The following is a 19,430-nucleotide window of genomic DNA, read 5'->3' as shown; positions in this document are numbered from 1 at the left end:
CGCACACAAACATACCTCCTCCCACACCCCACTTCTCTCTCTCACACACACACACACGCCATTACCTGTCCAGCCAGCCTTTTTCAAGCTTATCCATCTGTCTTCTCTGCTTTTTTGGCTCCATGTGCCACATGAGGGTAGCTTTTTCTACAACCAAAAGGACAAGGTCATCAAATGCTCCTTAAGTATTTTCTGGAACCAATGGGGTGGCTGGGGTCAGCCTAGAGCACGAGGGAGCCAGCTGAGAAGCCCGTGACTGGGAGCCAGCTTCACCCTGGGGCCATGTCTGGTTCTTGGACCTCCTTCCTGCCCTCTTGCTCGGGAGAAGGAACGGGCATCTTTTCATTGACGATGGTTGGGGACACTCAGAGTTACACTTGTCTAGGGCTACGTTTGGCTCCTCCATACCCCCAAGAAGTTCCAAAGCCCCCTTCCCAAATTGATGGCCCCAGACTGGACATCTGCCCCGGCCGTGCTGAGCGGCCTCAGGTGATAGCTCACAGGAAGCAGGCGTCCAGAAACTCTGTGGGGCCTGTGGCATCTGTGGCTTCCCAGGGGTTGTGGGAGACCCAGCTCAACATGCGCAGGCCCCCTCCCCACTGGGCAGAGGGGACGCCCCAGCTGGTCTCTTTGCTGAGCACGCCTTGGCGCACCGGTGCCGTGCCAATGAGTCCGCTGCAAGTGCCGGAACCCGTTCCGGGTCAGGACGCATTTGTTGCTCTCCGGGCAGCCATCAAAGGGCGTAAGCGGGAGCGTGATGAGGCCAGGTTCTTGAAAGGAAAACGTGTGCCTTCTAGAAAGTGGAGTTGGCTGGTTGTCTCCCCGTTGCCTTCCACACCAACAGTTGTGAGCAGAGCACGGTCGCACTGCCCCTTCCGGGATCCTGGCCTCCCCTGTGGCCTGTCCCAGCTTCTCCCGTCTGCTCTCTCTCTGCAGGACTTTGGGAAGTGCCCACGACTGAGGCTGTTTACTCAGGAGTACATCCTCGCCTTGAACGAGCTCAACGCGGGGATGGAAGTGGTGAAGAAGTTCATTCAGAGGTGGGTTTCCCAGCTGGACCGCCTCCCCACCTTGCCTGCCAGCCAGCTCTCCTCTCCAGCCCAGAAATACTCGCGCCCTTGATGCCCGGAGAGAGTCCACTTGTATTCAAAGGCCCCGAGCATCTCATCTTCTGTTGAGCTGTCACCTGGGTCCTCCCAACCACACGTGGTCAGAGACACTTAATAGCTGTGTGACGTTGAACTGGTTGCTGTACCTCTCTGGTCCTGTTTACTACCCTATCCACAGGGGTTGTTGCATAATTAAACAAGAAGATACATGAGGAAGCCCCTAGCACAGTACCTGACACACGATAGGAACTCAGGAAATGGTACCAGTTCTAAATAATAGGGTTATTTCCACAGGTCCCACACCTTACACCCCTTTGGTTTATGAATGCTGAGCACGTCAGGAGACAAGCCCCCACTGGCCCCAGAGAGGCATCAATAGGGACTAAACAGCCACCTCCCAAATTGGGGAAGAAGAAAGCAGATCTTCTGGTTCTTTCTTACTTCTGCTGTTTTGGAAGAGAGGGCTTGCTTTTTCTTTGATTTTTAAAGCCTCTCCCTGTGCCTCTGTCTCCTTATCTGGAAAATGAGAACCATCGTACTCACTTCCTCTGGTTAGTGTGCCGGTTTAGTGAGCTAATGCCCGTCAACGCTAGCAACTGTGTCTGTGGGCTGCACACGTCTGCGACCTCTCGTTTTTGAAGAAAATCAAAATAGCCTGTTTAAGCTGGTTTTGGAGCTTATGTGTTTCCCGAATAAACTCACCCGAAACTCACAAAGCATTTCTACATCCAAAGCAAGCATTTCTCCACAGGAGCCCTGGTGACTTCAGGGTCCCTTTAAAGTACCCAGCTGTGGTTTGTCGAATTTTTTCAGGTTAGGTTTCTCTCATCCTCAGCGGCCACAGTGACTTTCCAGGACTTACAGATATCATTCCCAGGCTCCAAACAGCCTGGGAGTCACGGTATTGGTCCCATTTTACAGGGGAGAAAACTGAGGCACAGAGCTAGCCATAATAAATAAGAGTAGCTAGCATTTAGGGAGAACTTAGCAAATGTGTCCCAGGTCCTGTGCTGGGCCAGGGTGACCATAATCAATTTTCTTTCAAAGCAGGCCACTTTTGAGACTAAAATGTGGTATTAGGAATCAATTCCAGAACCTGCAGGCATAAATACGACTGTCCAGGATATAGGACTACCATATGCTCTTTCCATGAATTAGAAACTGGGTCCTTACCATAACCCACTGAGGGAGGGAGCCACGTTCCCATTTTATAGCTAAGCAAATTGAGCATGGCAAGTTTAAGTAGTTTGCCAAGACTGCTGGTGTGGACTTGAACCTGGCACCCTGGATCTACAGCCGCCGGCCTGGAGCTCTGGCTCTGTGCTGCCTGCACGTGGCAGAGCCAGGACCTAGATCCCAGTGCGGCCAGATCCCTGGCAAAGAACTTGGAGCACCCTCTACCCCCGACCCTGAGGGGTGCCCCCCGGCCCTGCTGCCTCCCTGCGTCAGTGCCACTGCTGCCGCGGCGTGCTCACCCCTGTCCTCTGCTGTCTTCCAGCATGCACGGCCCCACGGGGCACTGCCCCCACCCCCGGGTCCTGCCCAACCTGGTGGCTGTGTGCCTGGCTGCCATCTACTCCTGCTACGAAGAGTTCATCAACAGGTCAGTCCCCGCCGCCCCCAGGAGAGCCTGTGTGGGGGCCCGCCACCACCTCTGGAGGGGGACAGTGGGGGACAGTGAAGGGCCAGGTCCCCGCAGAGGGCGGCTTGTGCCTCGACCAGGCCAGGGAGGTGGAGTGGCGGCTGCTGGGACGGCCTCAAGTATGTTGGCCAATCCCATGAGCTCCCCAGTTGCCAGCCCTAACCTGGGGATGTCACTGGCAGAGCCAACACTGGGAATCTGCACTGGCAGCCGCGAGGCTTTCCTGTCTCCCTGGCTTTAGCAGCAAGTGTTTGATTCTGAAGGTTTCTCCCCACCTGGCATGTGCCACTTGTGGGGCCTGTGTGAGAGAGAGGACGCGTGCAGGGGTGCGTGGGGGGTGTGAGCGTGTGCGTGTGCGTGCAGGAGGACTAGCAGGAGGTTTTCTCCCTTTCCCCTTGTCTCCTTTGGCAGAATTTTCTTTTGCCCATGGTGCATGTGGATTTCTTGAGCGCCTGTGCATGTCAGGCACAGTTTCGGGTGCTCCTGGGGGAGCTGGTCTCTAATATGCAGGATCAAGGCAAACGGGCAAAGGCTGAGATAACAAAATGGAGCCATATGCTAGAGCTTGACCAGAAAGGGGCATGCAGGGCTGCTGCCTTGGGTCCTCCAGGGTCTGGGCGCAAGCAGCTTATTAAGGACGTAACCCAAGGAAGCTCTGGGAGGGGACCCGAGAAGGGTGGACAGCCAGTAGAGTCTGATGACCACTGCAGGCACCTGCATGTTCCCCACTGGGACCTCCCAGGAGACTGTGGAACATGTCTGAGTCATTCCCCTGAGGGATGGTGGCACTGGGGTATAGTTACTTACCAGCTTCCATTCTTTCCTGAGGTTCACTCCTGGGATGCAGGGTGACGCAGTTGCCACTAGTTTGCGTAGAACTTTATACAGTGACCTCTGGGGTCATTAGAGAGGATACGATGTGCAGGATCAGGGAGCATCTGCTGAAGCTCCCTGTGTGGTTGTTCAGGTGGTACACTGCACAACTCCCAGGGGAGCAAAATGTGTGTAGCTGGAGCTGGGGGCATAGCAGGAGTGTATTTCAGTCCTTAGAGAGAAGGCAGTGGAACATTCTGACACACAGAAAATCGTACAAATGAAGCTTCTAAACCAAATACTGTACTTTGAGGTCTTGCAGAAGGTACCACAAAATTTTATTAAGGGCGTATTTTCTCACGACAGGATTTGAGAAGGGAGGATTACTCTTTTCAATGTCCTTAGCCCTAGGTCCTGATACTCAGCAGGGACCGGTCCACTTCTGAGTCATTTCCCCATTGAGTAGGTGATAGAACCCCTGGGGCCGCAACATGAAGACGTCATGCAGGCCGCTCGCTCACGCCTGTTCTGTGCCCTACAGCATGTTGTATTAGAGCAAAAGAAACAAAAAAAGAAGGAGCAGAAGGTCAAAGGGTAGCACTTGGCTCGTATGACCATCCCAGCATCCCTGTGGGCAGGGACAGTCCCTTGCCCTTAGCCTCCCACGTTGTAGCCCTGGAGCCGGTCTGCATGCATTTCTAACTCGGGCCACCCTAGGAAGCAGGGAAACCGTTAGGAGTGTCCCACATTCTCAGGCTCCCTTTCCTCCCGAGGCCGTGACTCATCTCGGCTTCCCGGGGCCCACTCGGTGGATGCCTGGCCTGGGATTAGGCAGGGACAGGAGCAGCGGCAGGAAACAGCACCTCCCAGAATATTCCGTGTCCTCAAAGCCCTGCCCAGGTGCCCTGGAGCAGGTTTTCCTGACTCAGGAGCAGGAAGCAGAAGAACTCTGGAAACCCCTTTCCCAACACGCACCCCAGGAGAAGGGCAGAGGGGGAAAGAACGAGAATTAGGAACTGTGCACACGGTTGTACAGACAGGGGCCTGGGGACAGCAACAGCCGGCTCTCATCCTTCCCCTCCTCTCTGTCCTCGTCTGGTGACAGCCCAGTACGTGCCCGGGGCTCCAGGCACAAAGCTGACCGGCTAGACGGAGCCCTTTCCCTCCGGAGTGGACAGTGTAGCAGGAGATGGAGGAGTAGCCAGGGAGCAAGCAAGGGGTTGCAGTGAGCATTGGTCAGGGCTGTGAGCGCAGAAGCCAGAGCCGTCATTAGTGGGGTCTGTGCCAAGGAATCTCAGCCCTGGCCGCCTGTCCATCACCTGGGAAGGGTTTACAAGATCAGAACAGCAGCTAAGTGCGCATGTGCCCTGTGGCCAGCTGCTCGTAGCTTTGCGGACGTTCATTCATCATGTACAGGAATGTTCTAGCAGTGTTATTTGTAACAGCCCCTAACTAAAATCTGCCTCCACTCTGATGTCCTACGACAGGAGAGTGGATGGACGGTCGGGGTCTGTCTGTGCAAAGGAACACTATGGGGCAGCAGGAATGGATGAACTAGAACCACTAGCAAACTGAATAAATTTCACAAAGGCAAAACGAGACAAAAGAAGCCAGACCCAAAAGATACTTGCAGTGTGATTCTTTTTCCTGGAATTTCAAGAACAGGCAAAAGGACTAGGTAGTGGGGGGGGGCGGGGAGCAGAAGAACACCCCCCTTTGAGGCGGGGTGCAGCTGAAAGGCATGAGAGCATCCTCTGCGTTTCTCGAAATGTTCCCATCTTGATGTAGGTCAGTGGGTCTCAGCTGGGAGCTGTTTGGAGCCCCACAAGTGTTGGGCACTGTCTGGAGTCACACAAGGAAAGTTCACGAAGCTGAACTTGATTGTCCCAGGTGTGCTAGAGCCCTGTTGCATTTGGAAGCATGTCCCTTCCCAACTCCATAGTCCGTGATGGCACCTTCATAGTTCGGGTTCAGTTGCGGCAGCCGTATTCTCCCCAAGGACACTGGCAAACGCTGCAGCCGGGGCTCCGTTTTTCTGGCAAGTTCTTGTTGTGTTAGCATAACACTCCTTATATCTTAAAGAAAAAAAGGGGTGCCCAGGCCCTATCCACTGTAATTCTGATCTCATTGGGATGGCCCTGGCATTGTTTTTTGTTTTGTTTTTGCTGTCGGTTTTTTTTTTTTTTTTTTTTTTTTTTTTCATTTTAAACTTCCCAGGCAAGTCAACTGTGTGGCCAGAGTTGAGAACTTCTGCCTCTGGGGGAGGTGAGGAAGGGATCCTTCAGAGAGGTGATATTTAAGCTGAGAGCTTAAGTTGGCCCTCAGTAAGGCAAGAGGCAGAACAAGATGATCTAGGAAGCGAAAACAGCACGTGCAAAGGCCCAGAGGTGCAGATGGGGCTGGCATTAGTCACCTTTTCCATCTCTGGTCCTTAAACACCTGCTTCGGAATCCCCAGGGTGCTGCAGACTGCTGGTCACAGCATTTCCTGAATGGGCCCAGGAATTCTCCTTCTTTGCAGAGTGCACAGGCAATCTGCTCCTCGATAGAGGCCACTGCAGGGAAGGGAGGGAGGGAAACAGTATGACAGAGAGAGCAGAGAGACAGATAGAGAAGCAAAGATGGAGTTGAGGAGGACAGCAGCCGTGCCAGGCCCTGGGGGGACTCAAGCTTCTCTTGCTGAGCTGCTCCTAGGGATCGTGTTAAAATGCAGATTCTGGGGGCGCCTGGGTGGCTTAGTGGGTTAAGCCGCTGCCTTCGGCTCAGGTCATGATCTCAGGGTCCTGTGATCGAGCCCTGCATCGGGCTCTCTGCTCAGCGGGAAGCCTGCTTCCTCCTCTCTCTCTGCCTGCCTCTCTGCCTGCTTGTGATCTCTGTCTGTCAAATAAATAAATAAATAAATAAATCTTAAAAAAAAAAATGCAGATTCTGATTCAGCAGGCCTGGGGTTTCTGGTCATGCTGGTGCCGCTGCTTGGGGACCACGCTGTGAGTGGCGCAGCTGGCCCCGAGCTCCAGCTGTGGAGCATTCATTCCAAGAGCACTGGGGTCGCCGATAGGTTTAAGTGAGTAGGACAGGACTTGAAGAGCTGTCAGTTTCCTGATTTCCCCCTGGCTGCTGCTACTCGGAGGAGGGCCTGGAGGGGCCAAGCGTGACCTTGGGTGATTGCAAGCAGGTGCCCAGGGTGGAGGCCTGGGAGGGCGAGAGCCACCCAGCCCCCTTGAGCCCAGAGCAGTTTCCTGTTAGTTCCTTCAGGAAGTCACCGTAAGGGCTGCACGCTGGGGGACCTTTGCGGGGCTCAAGTCCGTCCCACCCCTGGTGGTCAGTCCCTGGAAGATAAACCCTGCGTCCTCCAGGACTACCCACAGTGCTCTCGGTGAGTACATAATGTACTTGCAGAAGAGCAGACAACTTGACCCAGGTTAGCCTAGCTCGCTGGAAAATCACCCGATCGGAGCCAAACAGCCTTGAAGATGCACTTCTAAATCCCAGCAAAGGCAAACAAAGGGCAATGGAGTGTTGAGTATTTGGGTAGCCACTTAGCTCTGAACCCGCGGAGAGTTACACTGCCCCCCTCTAGCCCCAGCCCAGACCACACACAGTTTTCCATCAGCTGTTGCATTCTCGGACTTTAGTTGATGGGTTTTGTTCTTCCCCAGCGAAGTCTGAAGTGTATTTGTTAAACATCTTTGGTGGGCTCGGCGGAGGCCTGGCTTGTGGCATGTGCCGGAGAAATTCGGGCCCTCCAGGTGCTTTGGATTCAAGATCCACGCTCTACCCGGTCCTTGTGCACAAGGAGTGTGTGCATCTCTTTGCAAGCACAGGGCACATGTGTGTGGCACATTGAGGGCGGGCCTGGACGAGCAGCTGTTTGTGATCATGCTGTCGTACTCAGAGTCTCTTGGAACAGTGGACTCAACCTTGACTGCACACACAGGGAGCCTGGAGAGTTACTGGTATCTGGACCCCAACCCAGAGATTCTGATTGAATTGGGCTTCGGATACTGGTATCCAGCCAGGGGTGGAAAGCTCTGATTTGGGGATAGAGGTGTGGAGGTGGCAAGTAGAAGAAATCAGGGAAGACTTCTTGGAGGAGGAGGAGGACCCGCACGGGATTATATGGGATCTTGGAAGCCGCTGTGGTGGTGAGGAACCAGGGCTTTGTAGTCAGAAACCTAGTTTCAAATCCCAGCCCATCCACTTACAAGCCATGTTTGACCTCTGAGAATGTCTTTGCTCACTGGTAACATGCAGATGGTAAAACCAACCGTCCAGAGAGGTCTCAGTATCTGTGCGGTCTGTGATACCCCTTCGTGCTGTGCCACCCAGGAGCACCAGGGAAGGAAGCCCATTTCTGGGGTTGCCTTCACTCTAATGAGCCTCCCACTGAGTGAGGAGGTTCTTTAACCAGCCTCAAGGCCCTGACAAGTCCTGCTGTGGAGAGGCCTAATTTCATCGTTTGACCCGGCATTTCCCACACAGATGTGACCTCACTGATGCCATATATCCATGCTCTCAGCGAACACCTGTTAACGAGTATCGTTCTTCTAGGTGGTTGAAAATGCTGTACCTGAGGGTTCAGCCAAGAGCAGGGGTGGACAGGAGGGAGCCACAGACTGCAGGAGGCTAGAATTCTGGGGTCTGGGATCCCTGGTGGAGAGCGGATGCTGAGCTTTCTCACCTGGCCAGGGATGGGGCAACAGAGGTGAGGCCTGGGCCTGCCCAGGGGGAGAGAAGGGCAGCGAGACTCCAGATGCAGCTGGAAAGGCACTTAGTAGGTCTCCTAGACGGCCAGGGGAGGCCCTGCAGTGAAGGTGGCTGCCGAGGCCTCACGGGTAGCCCACGGCACCACCACTGGGTTCAGGGAGGCCCTTGGCACGGGGGAGCCCGCAGCCTGTGTGATGGCTCGGGGCCGCGTGCGGGCCGCCACGCTCACACCGCTCTCCCCTCTCCTGCCAGCCGCGACAACTCCCCCAGCCTGAAGGAGATCCGGAACGGCTGCCAGCAGCCCTGCGACCGGAAGCCCACCTTACCTCTGCGCCTTCTGCACCCCAGCCCGGACCTGGTGTCTCAGGAAGCCACGCTGTCTGAGGCGCGGCTCAAGTCAGTGGTCGTGGCCTCCAGCGAGATCCACGTGGAGGTGGAGCACACCAGCACTGCCAAGCCGGCGCTGACGGCCAGCGCGGGCAACGACAGCGAGCCCAACCTCATCGACTGCCTCATGGTCAGCCCCGCCTGCAGCACCATGAGCATCGAGCTGGGCCCCCAGGCCGACCGCACCCTCGGCTGCTACGTGGAAATCCTCAAGCTGCTGTGAGTGTCCCCTTGGCGGGCGGTCCCCAGTCGGGCGGGAGAGGGGGGCTCGGCGGGGCAGCGTGGGCGTGCTAAGCACGTGTGCACACGTGTGTAAGTGTGCACGTTTGAGGTGTGCGTAAACGCGACAGGCGCCCAGGACGCAGATTCAGGACGTGAGGACACATGTTTGGGGTGTGTATGTCTGTGGACATAAGCTTGGTGCGTTATTGTGTGCGTGTGCGTGGAGATGTAAAGATGGACAGGTTGGCCATCGCCCGTGTCTCGCCTTGGCCCCCTTACTTCCTCCAGCTGTTCTCCCCAAACACCTGGAACTCCCAGGGCTTCTGCTGGCTCGGTCCCGGACTCAGCTTTCTCATTAAGCGCTAAGGATTGTGTTTCATCATGCAGTTGACACACATTTTTTCCCCTTCTTCATAAACATGCTCACAGATGCAGACTCTCTTCCCCCCGTCTTCTTCCAGACCTCCTGCCTGCTGCCGGGGTATGGGGGGGTGGGTCAGGTGCCCGGTCCACGGCTGGCCACCGAGAGCCAGGATGCATTCCTAGCTGCTTTCCAGAGGAGCACCTCACCCCTGCCTGGGGCTCTCCACAAAGCAGGTTTATATTTGTGGAAGACTTTTTCACCTTGGGGTCAGGGGGAGGCTCGGCACAGTTCAGACCGGAGACATTTTTCCAGAGCCCAGCTGCCTGTTTGTGTCGATGGCCCACTTGAGGCCCTCAGACATAGTGGACCCACAAACCCCAGCAGCTCCAAGGGATGGTACTTTGGAAGAAGCAACAGATTCAGAGTCAGACTGCCAGGTCCTGGGCTATGGAGGCCAGGGCTGGCTTGTGGCCTTGAGAGAGTTCCTTGGTCCTCTCTGAGCCACGGCTGCCTCCAGGCACAAGTGTAAAATGGACATTCCCTGGGTACTTGGGCAACGTAGACGCCTCACAGGCACAGACACCAGGCAAGTGGGAGTTACTACACTTTCTGGTTACAACGGTGTTTCCTCTATTTTAAGATACTGTTGGGAATGATATGCCCCCTCGATTTAACAGCAGCACTTTGAGAGGAAAAAAGCCCCAGTATGGCATTCCGTGCAAGCCCAGATCAATCTGTGAATTGAGGTCATGTGGCCACCTCCCTTAGTCTCCTGTATAACTGCGGGCAGTGTTCTTGGCTCCTGGGCCTCAGTTTTCTTGTCTGTACAATGGGTGTCATGACATAGGGCCTTTCTCACCATAGGGCGCTCTCACCAGCTAGAACACTTGCCAGTGAGTATTATGTGTAAAAAGGAAAGAACGGAGGATCTAACACAGAATGGGAGGGAGCTCTTAACAGAGCCTTGTGAGGCCAAAGAAGCCCTACTTAGAGCAGGCACCGCTACTCTCCCAGAGTGTGGACAGCCCAGCCCATAGTCCCCAGTTAGTTGCCTTCCCACAGGAAGGCCTGTGCATCACTGGAATCTGACACCCTTGAAAAGTAACATAAGCCCCAGGAAGTTGCCCAGAGACGCTTAAAAAGGAAAACTCTTCCCAGCGCAGGCCAGCATCACTCTGTGAGGTCCAGGCTGGGTGGTACGATGGAAAGAATGTGGACTCGGAAGCAAGACCGAGCGAGCAGGCTCGGGTCTGTGGGGTTTGGAGTCTACCTCTTAACCTGCGAGGCAAAGTGTGCCGCTCACACCTTTCTTCCCCTTTATCAAACGCTTGCCACACGCGTGCACCGTGCCTGGTCCTGTGCCCCGTGAGAGGGGCCGGACCGCTCTCCCGCTCTCAGTCCCTCTGCATCTGAGCAGCGCCAGCTAGGAAAACCGGTGACATCGCCCGCTTGTGGGATGGGAGAAGGGAGGCTGCCGGCCCCTGGGAGGCCACCAGCAAGGGGACGGGCTTCTGTCCAGGAAGAGAAAAGAGCAGCCATCATGAGCGAGCAGGGGTCACATCCCATCTTCTGACCAGCTCAGATCCGGCGACTTGATCTTTTTGAAAGAGGTCTTGTTGGGCTGGAGGTGGGTTGAGTTGGAAGACACCTCATCCCTCAGGGGCCCTCAGGGAAGACGCAGACAAGACTTGGGGTCATCCTAAAGGCTGGGCAGTGTAAGTAGAACGTAGGAGGCGAGTGTCTGCGTCGCCCAGGACAGCACTGCTCAGTCAGGAACTGTTGGGGCCGGATGCCGCGCCGGTGAACACGGAGGCTTGGTGCCGGGAGCTGTAGGGATTGTTCGGGGGCTTGGAAACGCTGCCCCACTAGGAATGGCTGAAACAGCTTTCAAGGGCTGAGAGTTGGAGAGGGAGGGTGGCTGGGCCGGGGAGGGACCAGGACAAGTCCCAGAGCATTGCTGGAGTCTGACACCTCCCATCCCAGGGGCCACCTCATTGTACCCTCTGGCTTGTGGCCTGAGAGGCCTGGGGTTGGGGTTGGGTGCTGGTGTGGGAGAGCTGTCAGGGCCCGGCTGCCCGACCCAGGCCAGTGTGCTGGGGACTTGCGGCTTCTCAAGGCTCACACGGCGCACCTGCCCTCTGCCCGGGCCTCAGCTGCTGTTCTGTGTGTGGGATGGGTTTTCCCACCGCCCCGGCACCATGCAGAAGTGCTGGAAGTCAGGAGGAAACCAGGTGCTGGGAGGAAGCATCTTGTCCCCGGGACGGCTTAGCACCCTGGTTCAGGCAGCAGCTGTCAAGCTGGCTCACGGTTCCGCCGGGCGTCCTTTGTGTGTCTGCCATGCCAAAGCAGCGGCTAGCTGCCCCAAGCCCTGGGAACCACCCTGTCCCCATTTCCTGTGTCCACCCCCTCACCTGCCCAGGTTGTCTCCGGTGTTACCCACGCCCACCACAGCAGCAGAAAGGCAGTTCTCAGCCATCTGCTTCTGAACCCCCCGTGGAGTGCAGCATGAGGCTGAAAACCTGGGCCTCATGCTCACCGAGACCAGCTTGCCCCCGATTAGCTGTGTGACCTCGGGCAGCTGCCCTGACCTCACTGGGCAGTCGAGGGAGTTCTAGATAGCCAGCTAGCCCCATTCATGGAAGGACTGCATGTCAGGTGGTGGACGCCTGCAGCTCATCAGAGGCCTTTGGGATACTCAGGGGACCTTAGCTCCCTTTCCTCCATGAGCACAGGGAAGGCCTGGCCCCCTCCTGCCCTGGAGCTGGGCGGCCAGGCCTCCCCCACCTCATCACCGTCCTCCCTTCCGTGCCAGGCCAGCCTGGTCCAGCAGCCCTGCGGCCGGCACCGCTCTCCACACGCTCGTGGCGGGTGTCCTGCTGGCCACCGGCGTCCCACACCCCGCCCCTTGGGCTTGGCTAGCCCCTGGGCACCCACCCTCTGCCCAGCACACCTGTGCACCCCAGACCGGGCAGCCCGGGCATTGGGAGCAGGACCGGGAGCTGACTGCCGACTTGAAACTGGGCCTGGCTGAGGCAGGACAGGAGGTCCACTGTCCTCTTCCACTTCGTGCCTGTGTCCCCCACTCGCAGTCCTGTGTGAGCTGCCAAGGAGGAGGAGGCCGAGCTCGAGGCCGGGGAGCCTGAGCTTAGTAACCGGGGAATGCAGGCGAGCCGCGCTCTTCTGTAGAATGGGCTCGGCGATGTCCCCTTCTGCTCAGGAGTGAACTCAGGCCAGGCCGTGCCGCGGTCCTGAAGGCCAGCATGTGCCTGTCACGGCCCCAGCTCCGTGCTTTCTGACAGCCACTGATGAGCGCTTTAAAGTCCCCTCAGAGTTTCCTGTACTTAATGGCATTTCTACACGGAATGTGTTTTGTTCTTTTAACTCCAAGAGAAACTAGTAAGTGCCTTTTTCAACAGAGGGAGGTGGCCTCCTGTGCAGGTGGGAGCAGGAAACGTGACGTCATGCTGTTGAGTGAATAGGACCGCAGACACGGGTTCCTGGGTTCCCGCCCCAGCTCCTCCTGGCTGTGTGACCCTGGGCCAGCGCTCACCCATCTGTAGAAAGGGGATGGCCAGCGCGTCCAGCTCAGCAGGTTTCTCGGAGGGTCCCGGGGCGGATCCCCGTGTGCGTTTGGAATAGCCCCTGCTCATAATGAGCTCTGTCTACCGAGTTTGCTCCTGTTACTTCTAGATTTGCAGGAAGCCATTTGCTGGAAAATTCTAGATTTGCTGGAGTCAGACAGGTGAGGGCTGTTGTGGGGCGGGGTTTAGAGGGAAGACAAGCTTGCCACAAAAATCAGTGACTCCCGCCCCCCAAAAAGCAGCCCACAAGGGGTCTTTGTATCCTGGTGCGCAGCGGACGGGCCTGTGGGCTCGCTGGGCCCGGCCACCTGGCACGCGGCTTTGGATCCTGGCTCCCCGCTTCCCAGATGTCTGAACACAGGTGGGGCCTCAGTGTCCCCTGTGAGGCAGGTGTGATGCCCTTGAGTGCCAGTCCTGAGGCGTCCACGAGCAGGTTTGTGCCTGGTGCGCAGCCTCACGAATGCTTAGCTGACCTGCACAAGCGACACTGTTAGGGCCTCGGTCAGGCCCCCAGACACCTCTGGGAATTCTTTCCCACAGCAGGAGCTGGGTTCTGAAGGCTGCCAGTTTCTCGCTGGTGTGTCTGCAGGAAGGTGGGGCAGGAAAGGCTGTCACCAGAGGGCTGTGTAAACGGTTCCTTGTCGGTGGGGGTGCCTACTGGTTCCTGGGGATCAGAAGGTCTCGACTGTCTCTTGGTGTAGAGACATGTGGCCTGTAAACAGATACACGGCATATTGGGAGGACCATGAGGGACACACGTCGAGAAAGCTCCTCAGGCCGGGGCGGGGGGGCAGAGGAGCACCTGCAGATGGTGGTTAGAAGCTTGAGAAACACCAGATCCTAAGTGGAAAAGAGCCTCAGGGCCACAGGCCCCTAATTCGGGTTTGGATCCTTCCCCTGCCCAGGCCAGTCCAGGCCCATCGGGCCCCTCCTGTGGACAACGCCAGGTATCAGTAGAGGTCCGACTGTAGCCCCCCTCCCCCCAAACAGATACCCTTGGAAGGAAGGGTTCAGATACCTACTTCTGCCAGAACCCAGCCTCCTGCCCAAACCAAGACAGGATCCAGGTCAGACGGCACGCTCGAGTGCGCAGCTGAGGACACACGCTCTACCACTTGTCAACATCCCCTTCCACGTGGGAGTGAGCACCAGGCCCTGGCTGCATCTCTCTGACATGTGCTGGGGCCGCAGCTCAACAGGCCTCTTCCGGGAGCCAGCCATCTGCCTGGCCCGGTGCCCAGTCCAACAGGTGCAGAGATAAGGTGCGGCGCCTCCCGGGGCTGCTGCGGGCAGGGTGTGTACACACCTGGGCACCCGGAAGTCTTCAGCGTAGGAAGGGCCGCTCCGGTGGCCTCCCTGCTGGGTAGGGTTAAAGCACTGGGACCGCAGAGGTACCTGGCTGGCGTCGGGCAGTCAGTGAGAACTGGCTACCTCTGGGTTCGCTTTCCAACACAATCCCCAAAACCAGAGACATCAGGGAACCCAGATCTGGGGCCGTACCCGGTATAGGCACTGGGCGGGGCAAGAAGAGGTCACGGCCCCAGAAGCCCCCGAGGTCAAATTCAGAGGACTAGCTGGTGATTTGTACAAATATGAAACACTGTGGGCCTCGTTTTCCTCCTGCAGAATGGGTTGTCAGAATTCGGGGCCTCATGGGGCATCTGGGAGTTTTAACAGGGGCACGTGTGAGTGTTCTAGTGCCTGGTCAAGGCCCTTCTGTCCGCAAGCTGAGGCGCTGCTGTGCCCCACGTGTTCCTGCCCTTGCCCCTCCTGGCTCTTCCTTGGGGGCAGTTGGCAGAAGCTGTTTTGGGGGGCAGGATGGGGGCCGTGCCGATTGCACAGCAGCCCCTGGGAGCTGTCACTTCCTTCCTGGGACCTCTTTCTGCGGCACAGCCCTGCGGTCACCTGGCCTGTAACAGACTCAAGGTGGTCAGTCCGCTCCTGTGGTCTCAGCGGCCCCGGCACGCAGGGGGCTCAGCACGGTGCAGCTCTCGTTGTCGTTCATGCCAGTGTCCCTGTTCTCGAACGGTCTGTCCCGGGCCGGGCTGTGGGCAGGACCCTCTAGTGCCTGGTCCCACCAGAGGCCTCCACGGCCGTCCATCAGAGCCAGTGAGAGTCAAGCCTAGATTGGATTCGTCACCCGCCACGGCTGTGGTAGCTTGCACAGTTGACTTCTCTGTGTCTCGGTTTCCCCATCTGTTGAAGCCGATTTTAGTTACTTCACTGTGAAGAGTAAGCGAACAGAGCCAAAGCCCGGGCGTCATGCAGCTCTGTCCCAGCTACTAGGTTTTGTCCCATTAGGATTATTCTCCCCATGGCTATTATTGTCATTTGCAGGGACTGTTTGGTTAAAACGCTGTTATCCGGACATAGAAGGAGAAGCATCTCATAAATAGGGCGGGTTGACCCAGACTGCAAATAAGTGGCATGTAACTTTTATTTTTTAATGAATCCGTCTATACCTCTCCCCCTCTGTTCTGGTCGAAGATGAGAATGCCTTTGCATCCCCAGCAGAAGCCGCCTCTGCTAGGCAGCTCAGGTGGCCGCAGCAAAATTATACAGACCGGGTGGCTTTGGCAACAAATTTATTTGCTGGCAGTTCTGGAAGCTGGGAGTGTGAAATCCCGGTGTGGGCGGGGTCGGTTTCCTCTGGGGCGTCTCTCCTGGGCCTGCGGCGAGCTGCCTTCTTCCTGGGTCCTCACAGGGTCCTCTTCCTCTGTTAGTGTGTGTCCTGGCCTCCTCGCCGCATTGGGACGGAATCACACTGGGTTAGGGCCCCCGCACCCCGTAGCCTACTTTACCTCCATGGCATCTGCGTCTCCAAACACAGACACAGTCTAAGGTTCTGGGGGTAGGATTTCAACCCGCTGATTCAAAAGTCAGAAGGAGCAACGACCTGGTGACCTGGGTGCGGACGTGGGGCGGGATCAAACCCCAGGGAGCTGGAGGGTGGGCCCCTTCGGTCGCCGTGAGGAAGCCTCGCGACGGGGTCTGCCCATCAGGCCCGGAGACACTGGCTGCTTGTCTCCCCAGCTCCCTGGAAGCAGGTGGCAGCTGCAGCAGAGTTCGTACCGTGGGCTTCTCTGCCAGACCCCGGCCCCATTGGGGGCCCTCCATGACAGCACATAGTAAACCTCTCCGTCTCCAGTCCGAACCTGACTGTCGCCCCCTCTCTTTCTAGGTCCGACTATGATGACTGGAGACCGTCCCTGGCCAGCTTGCTTCAACCCATTCCATTCCCCAAAGAGTAAGTCCCACATCAGTTTCTGACCTCAGTCGTCCACGGGTCACCCTGGGAATACCATGGACAGCGGTGGGAGAGGGAGAGGTCGGTCTTCCGCTGTGGGACCCCCAGGGAGGCACCACCACCCCTGACTCCGAAAAATGGGGAGATGACCTCACCGCAGCATTACAAGGATTCAGTGAGCTAGGAAGGCCGGCAAAGCCCTCCCCACCGTGTGCCTTCATACAGAGAAGTGAGCGATTTTGACCATGCCTCCCATGGGACCAGGACCGCCTGCCTGCGCTCTCTGCGACAGCCACAGTGAAGTCGGAGGCTAATGCCCACAGAACGACCGTCTGTGCCATCCCACGATACCCTGAACGCCCTGTCACTTCGCCCATTACCCCTATGAGCTCGTGTTCCCCGGCAAGCTGGGCCAGGAATGGGCCCTCCGTCTCTCTCTTGCCGGCCCTTACCTCAATACTCAATTTACCCCAGGAAAATAGGGAGAAAACTGTGTGGCCGATAATGGCCTGAGGAGAAGGCTTTGTCTGAGTAACCAGGCCCTAAAATGCCTCCAGGCCTCTGTTTTGACAGATGTGGAGAAACCAGGCCTCGGGAGGCAGCTCGGGCTCCCTCAGGAGCCGATTAACGAGCCGGTGTTTATGAAATGCAGCTCTCCAAGGGGGACATTACACCCGGTAATTGCCCCATTTGCTGGCCTGGCCTCCCCCTGGGGCCCCCAGGACTCAAGACCCGAGAAATCCGACTCCTGAGAGCCAGGGCCGTCTCCAAAGAGCAGTGGTGTCATTGGCTGCATTTGCTGTCCCCATGGCCCCGGGGACACACGTGACAGTGGGCCCATGATGCAATTCACTCGGAGAATGGTCCCCAAACGCCCCCCGACGTGCAGCGGTAATTAGCGCGGCCGTGCCTTCGCGGAGGAACAATTACCAGGCACACCTGGGTCACGGCCGATGCGCTCAGTGCCGCTGCCGTCCGCAGGCGCCGGCCCCAGGTACCCGGGGGCTCTGTCTAGTCCCCTCCCTACCATCTTTGCCTCATCAGAGGCCTTTGTTGTGTGGTTTCAAGGAGGGACAAAATGTCCGTGTTTCATTGTCAGCCTCCTCCGCATTCTTCGGATCAGACAAAGCCTCACCATCCCCAGAGGATAATCTTGGGATCGTGGTGGGTTTCAAAAGCCGCACCCCCCCCCCGCCCCGCTAATGGCACTTTCCCCTCTCTTCCCGTTGCAGGGCTCTCGCACATGAGAAGTTCACCAAGTGAGTATTGGGGCAACACCCTGGTTCCCTCCTTCCGGTGCGAGCGCCCTGTCTCCTGAGGCCATCCCCCGCGGCCAGCCCTCCTTCCGGCCCCTTCTCGGTCACGTGCATTCTGGAAGGCAGCTGTGGCTCCTCTTGGAAGCCCTGCACCACCTGTCCAGGCGCGTCCGGGCGTTCCCTGACCCCGGCCAGCTCTGCTAGGTTCCTCGGCCCGGCCCTCTCCTCAGCCCCCACCGTGGTCCACGCAAGCCTGGACCCTCGGAATGACTCTGCCGCTGCCCCGTCTCTTTCAGGGAACTCAAGTACGTGATCCAGAGGTTTGCAGAAGACCCACGACAAGAGGTGAGGCCTCCCTCACGCCCTCAAAGGCACCCTGTCGGGGCTATGGCAGGACACCTGTGAGCCTCTCCAAGCCTTCTGTAGCCTTCTGTCAGGGCCTCCTTGTCTCCCACGGGCATTCAGAACAGTTGACAAAGGCTCCTTGCCTTGTGCCTGAACACAGCCACCCCCTTGTGATGAGGGTGCCCGGCCCGTGATGTCAGTCCTTCCCGAGAAACTCAGGCTAGCCAGAGGTGGTTGCCCACCGACGGGCTGTTTCTTCTGGGGACACAGGCCTTGTCTTAGGGCCAGGCTGGCCAGGGGTTCCCAGCCCGCTCCAGGCTAGCGGCGGATCCTCTGTAGGCCACCGTTCTGAGAGTCAGCAAGCTGGGAGAGGCGTCGGAGCGGGGATCTGAGCTGGCTTTCCTTTCCCAAGCATGGTGGAGGCCTCCCTGAGGGGACACTGTGTCCCTCCAGTATCTGGGCTTCAGGGAGAGCTCAGCACCCCCTCCCCCCACCCCAGAGGCTGTGTGAGCAGGGACTCAGGTGGCTTGAGTCCGCTTTATCCGCAGGTGACAACTGGTCTTGCTTTGGTGCTCACCGTGTGTTAGACACACGCGTTTTCTCCTTGAATCCCCCCCACAAGCACGAGTAGGTCCTGTCATCACATCACCCCCATTTAGGTCAGAAGTACCCTCCTCTTAGAGTGGAGAAACCTGAAATTGAGGGACCTCCCCATGTCACACAGCTGGTACCTGGCCAGGCAGGATCCAAACCCAGGGAGTGAGGCTCCGGAGCCAGCTGAGTGCCCAGCTCTGCGGCGGACACACGGGGCCAGACGGGGCTGTGGGAATGAGCTGGTTGCCGGCCTTGCCCCGTGGAGCTCGCTGCCCCCTTCTCCGCAGGCATGGGTCCTGGGATGTGAAGGGATCTGGCCTCCAGATGGGGACAGAACAGGACATGTGTCCCCAGCAAAGCGGGAGGTTGAGGATGAGCAGAGGAGGGAATGATTTCTTCTCCTTGATGGAGCCAGAATATCCTCTCCTCAGGCCCCAGGGTAAAACCATTCTAGAAGGATCAGGTTCTAAAACACCTTAATTCTAAACCCTGATTTCGAAGGTGGTCCTCAGGTGCTGTGGGAAAAAGCAAAAATGGCCGATAGGGAGTTTCTAAGTGGCCGGAAACAGTGCTGGTCTAAACCGTCCTTCCTTCACTGTGTGGGAAGACGGATTCTCCGAATTCCCCTGGAAAGTGAGCCTCTAGTTCAAACAGAGACTTTGAAGCTGAAGAATAAAAGTGGTCCCAGCTGCTTCCCAGAGCGGAAAGGCAGAGCCAGGTGCTGGCAGGGAGCGTTCCAAGAGCTCGGTACCATCCGCAAGGTCCCGGGGAACTGGTGAGCAAAGGGCCAGGTTTGCGGGGGATGCCCTGTCCCCAGCGCGCCCCTCGCCAGGCCTTGCTCCGGGCTCCCATGTGCCTCTCCCTTTGCTTCTGTTTCTCCTCGAGTCCGCTCCCACCGTCTCCCTCTGGAAGAAGCCACAGTTACAAATCGTTTGTATTTGCTGAAGAGTGTTCCGTATTCTTGATTCCTTATTTCTTTGAAGCAGACGAATTAACATTTGATATTCTTCCAACTCTAAGGGAAAAATCAAAGCCCCACCGCCTCCTTTTCTGTTTACTTGTGTGTGGGTTGGGATCAACTACAATCTGCGAGTGAGTGACTTCCGGCAGCAAATTGTCCTTCCGTCCTGAAGGAAGTGATCGGACAAATCTCTCAGCTCTCTG

The 19,430-nt window shown here is 57.2% G+C and overlaps 1 protein-coding gene across 1 annotated transcript in view; it reads left to right on the top strand.

Annotated features, from left to right (window-relative positions):
• Positions 1-19,430, top strand: part of LOC122911200 (c-Maf inducing protein) — a 220,256-nt gene that overhangs the window by 188,675 nt on the left and 12,151 nt on the right. The window contains exons 8-13 of the mRNA XM_044255667.1: positions 937-1,040; positions 2,608-2,712; positions 8,523-8,876; positions 16,006-16,071; positions 17,304-17,330; positions 17,624-17,672. Of these exons, the coding sequence (XP_044111602.1) occupies positions 937-1,040; positions 2,608-2,712; positions 8,523-8,876; positions 16,006-16,071; positions 17,304-17,330; positions 17,624-17,672 (705 nt within the window). The remainder of the gene's footprint in view (positions 1-936; positions 1,041-2,607; positions 2,713-8,522; positions 8,877-16,005; positions 16,072-17,303; positions 17,331-17,623; positions 17,673-19,430) is intronic.

Source organism: Neovison vison, chromosome 7, assembly GCF_020171115.1.
Source record: "Neovison vison isolate M4711 chromosome 7, ASM_NN_V1, whole genome shotgun sequence".
NCBI classification, from domain to species: Eukaryota; Metazoa; Chordata; class Mammalia; order Carnivora; family Mustelidae; genus Neogale; species Neogale vison.
This window is presented reverse-complemented; position numbering and strand designations above follow the sequence as displayed.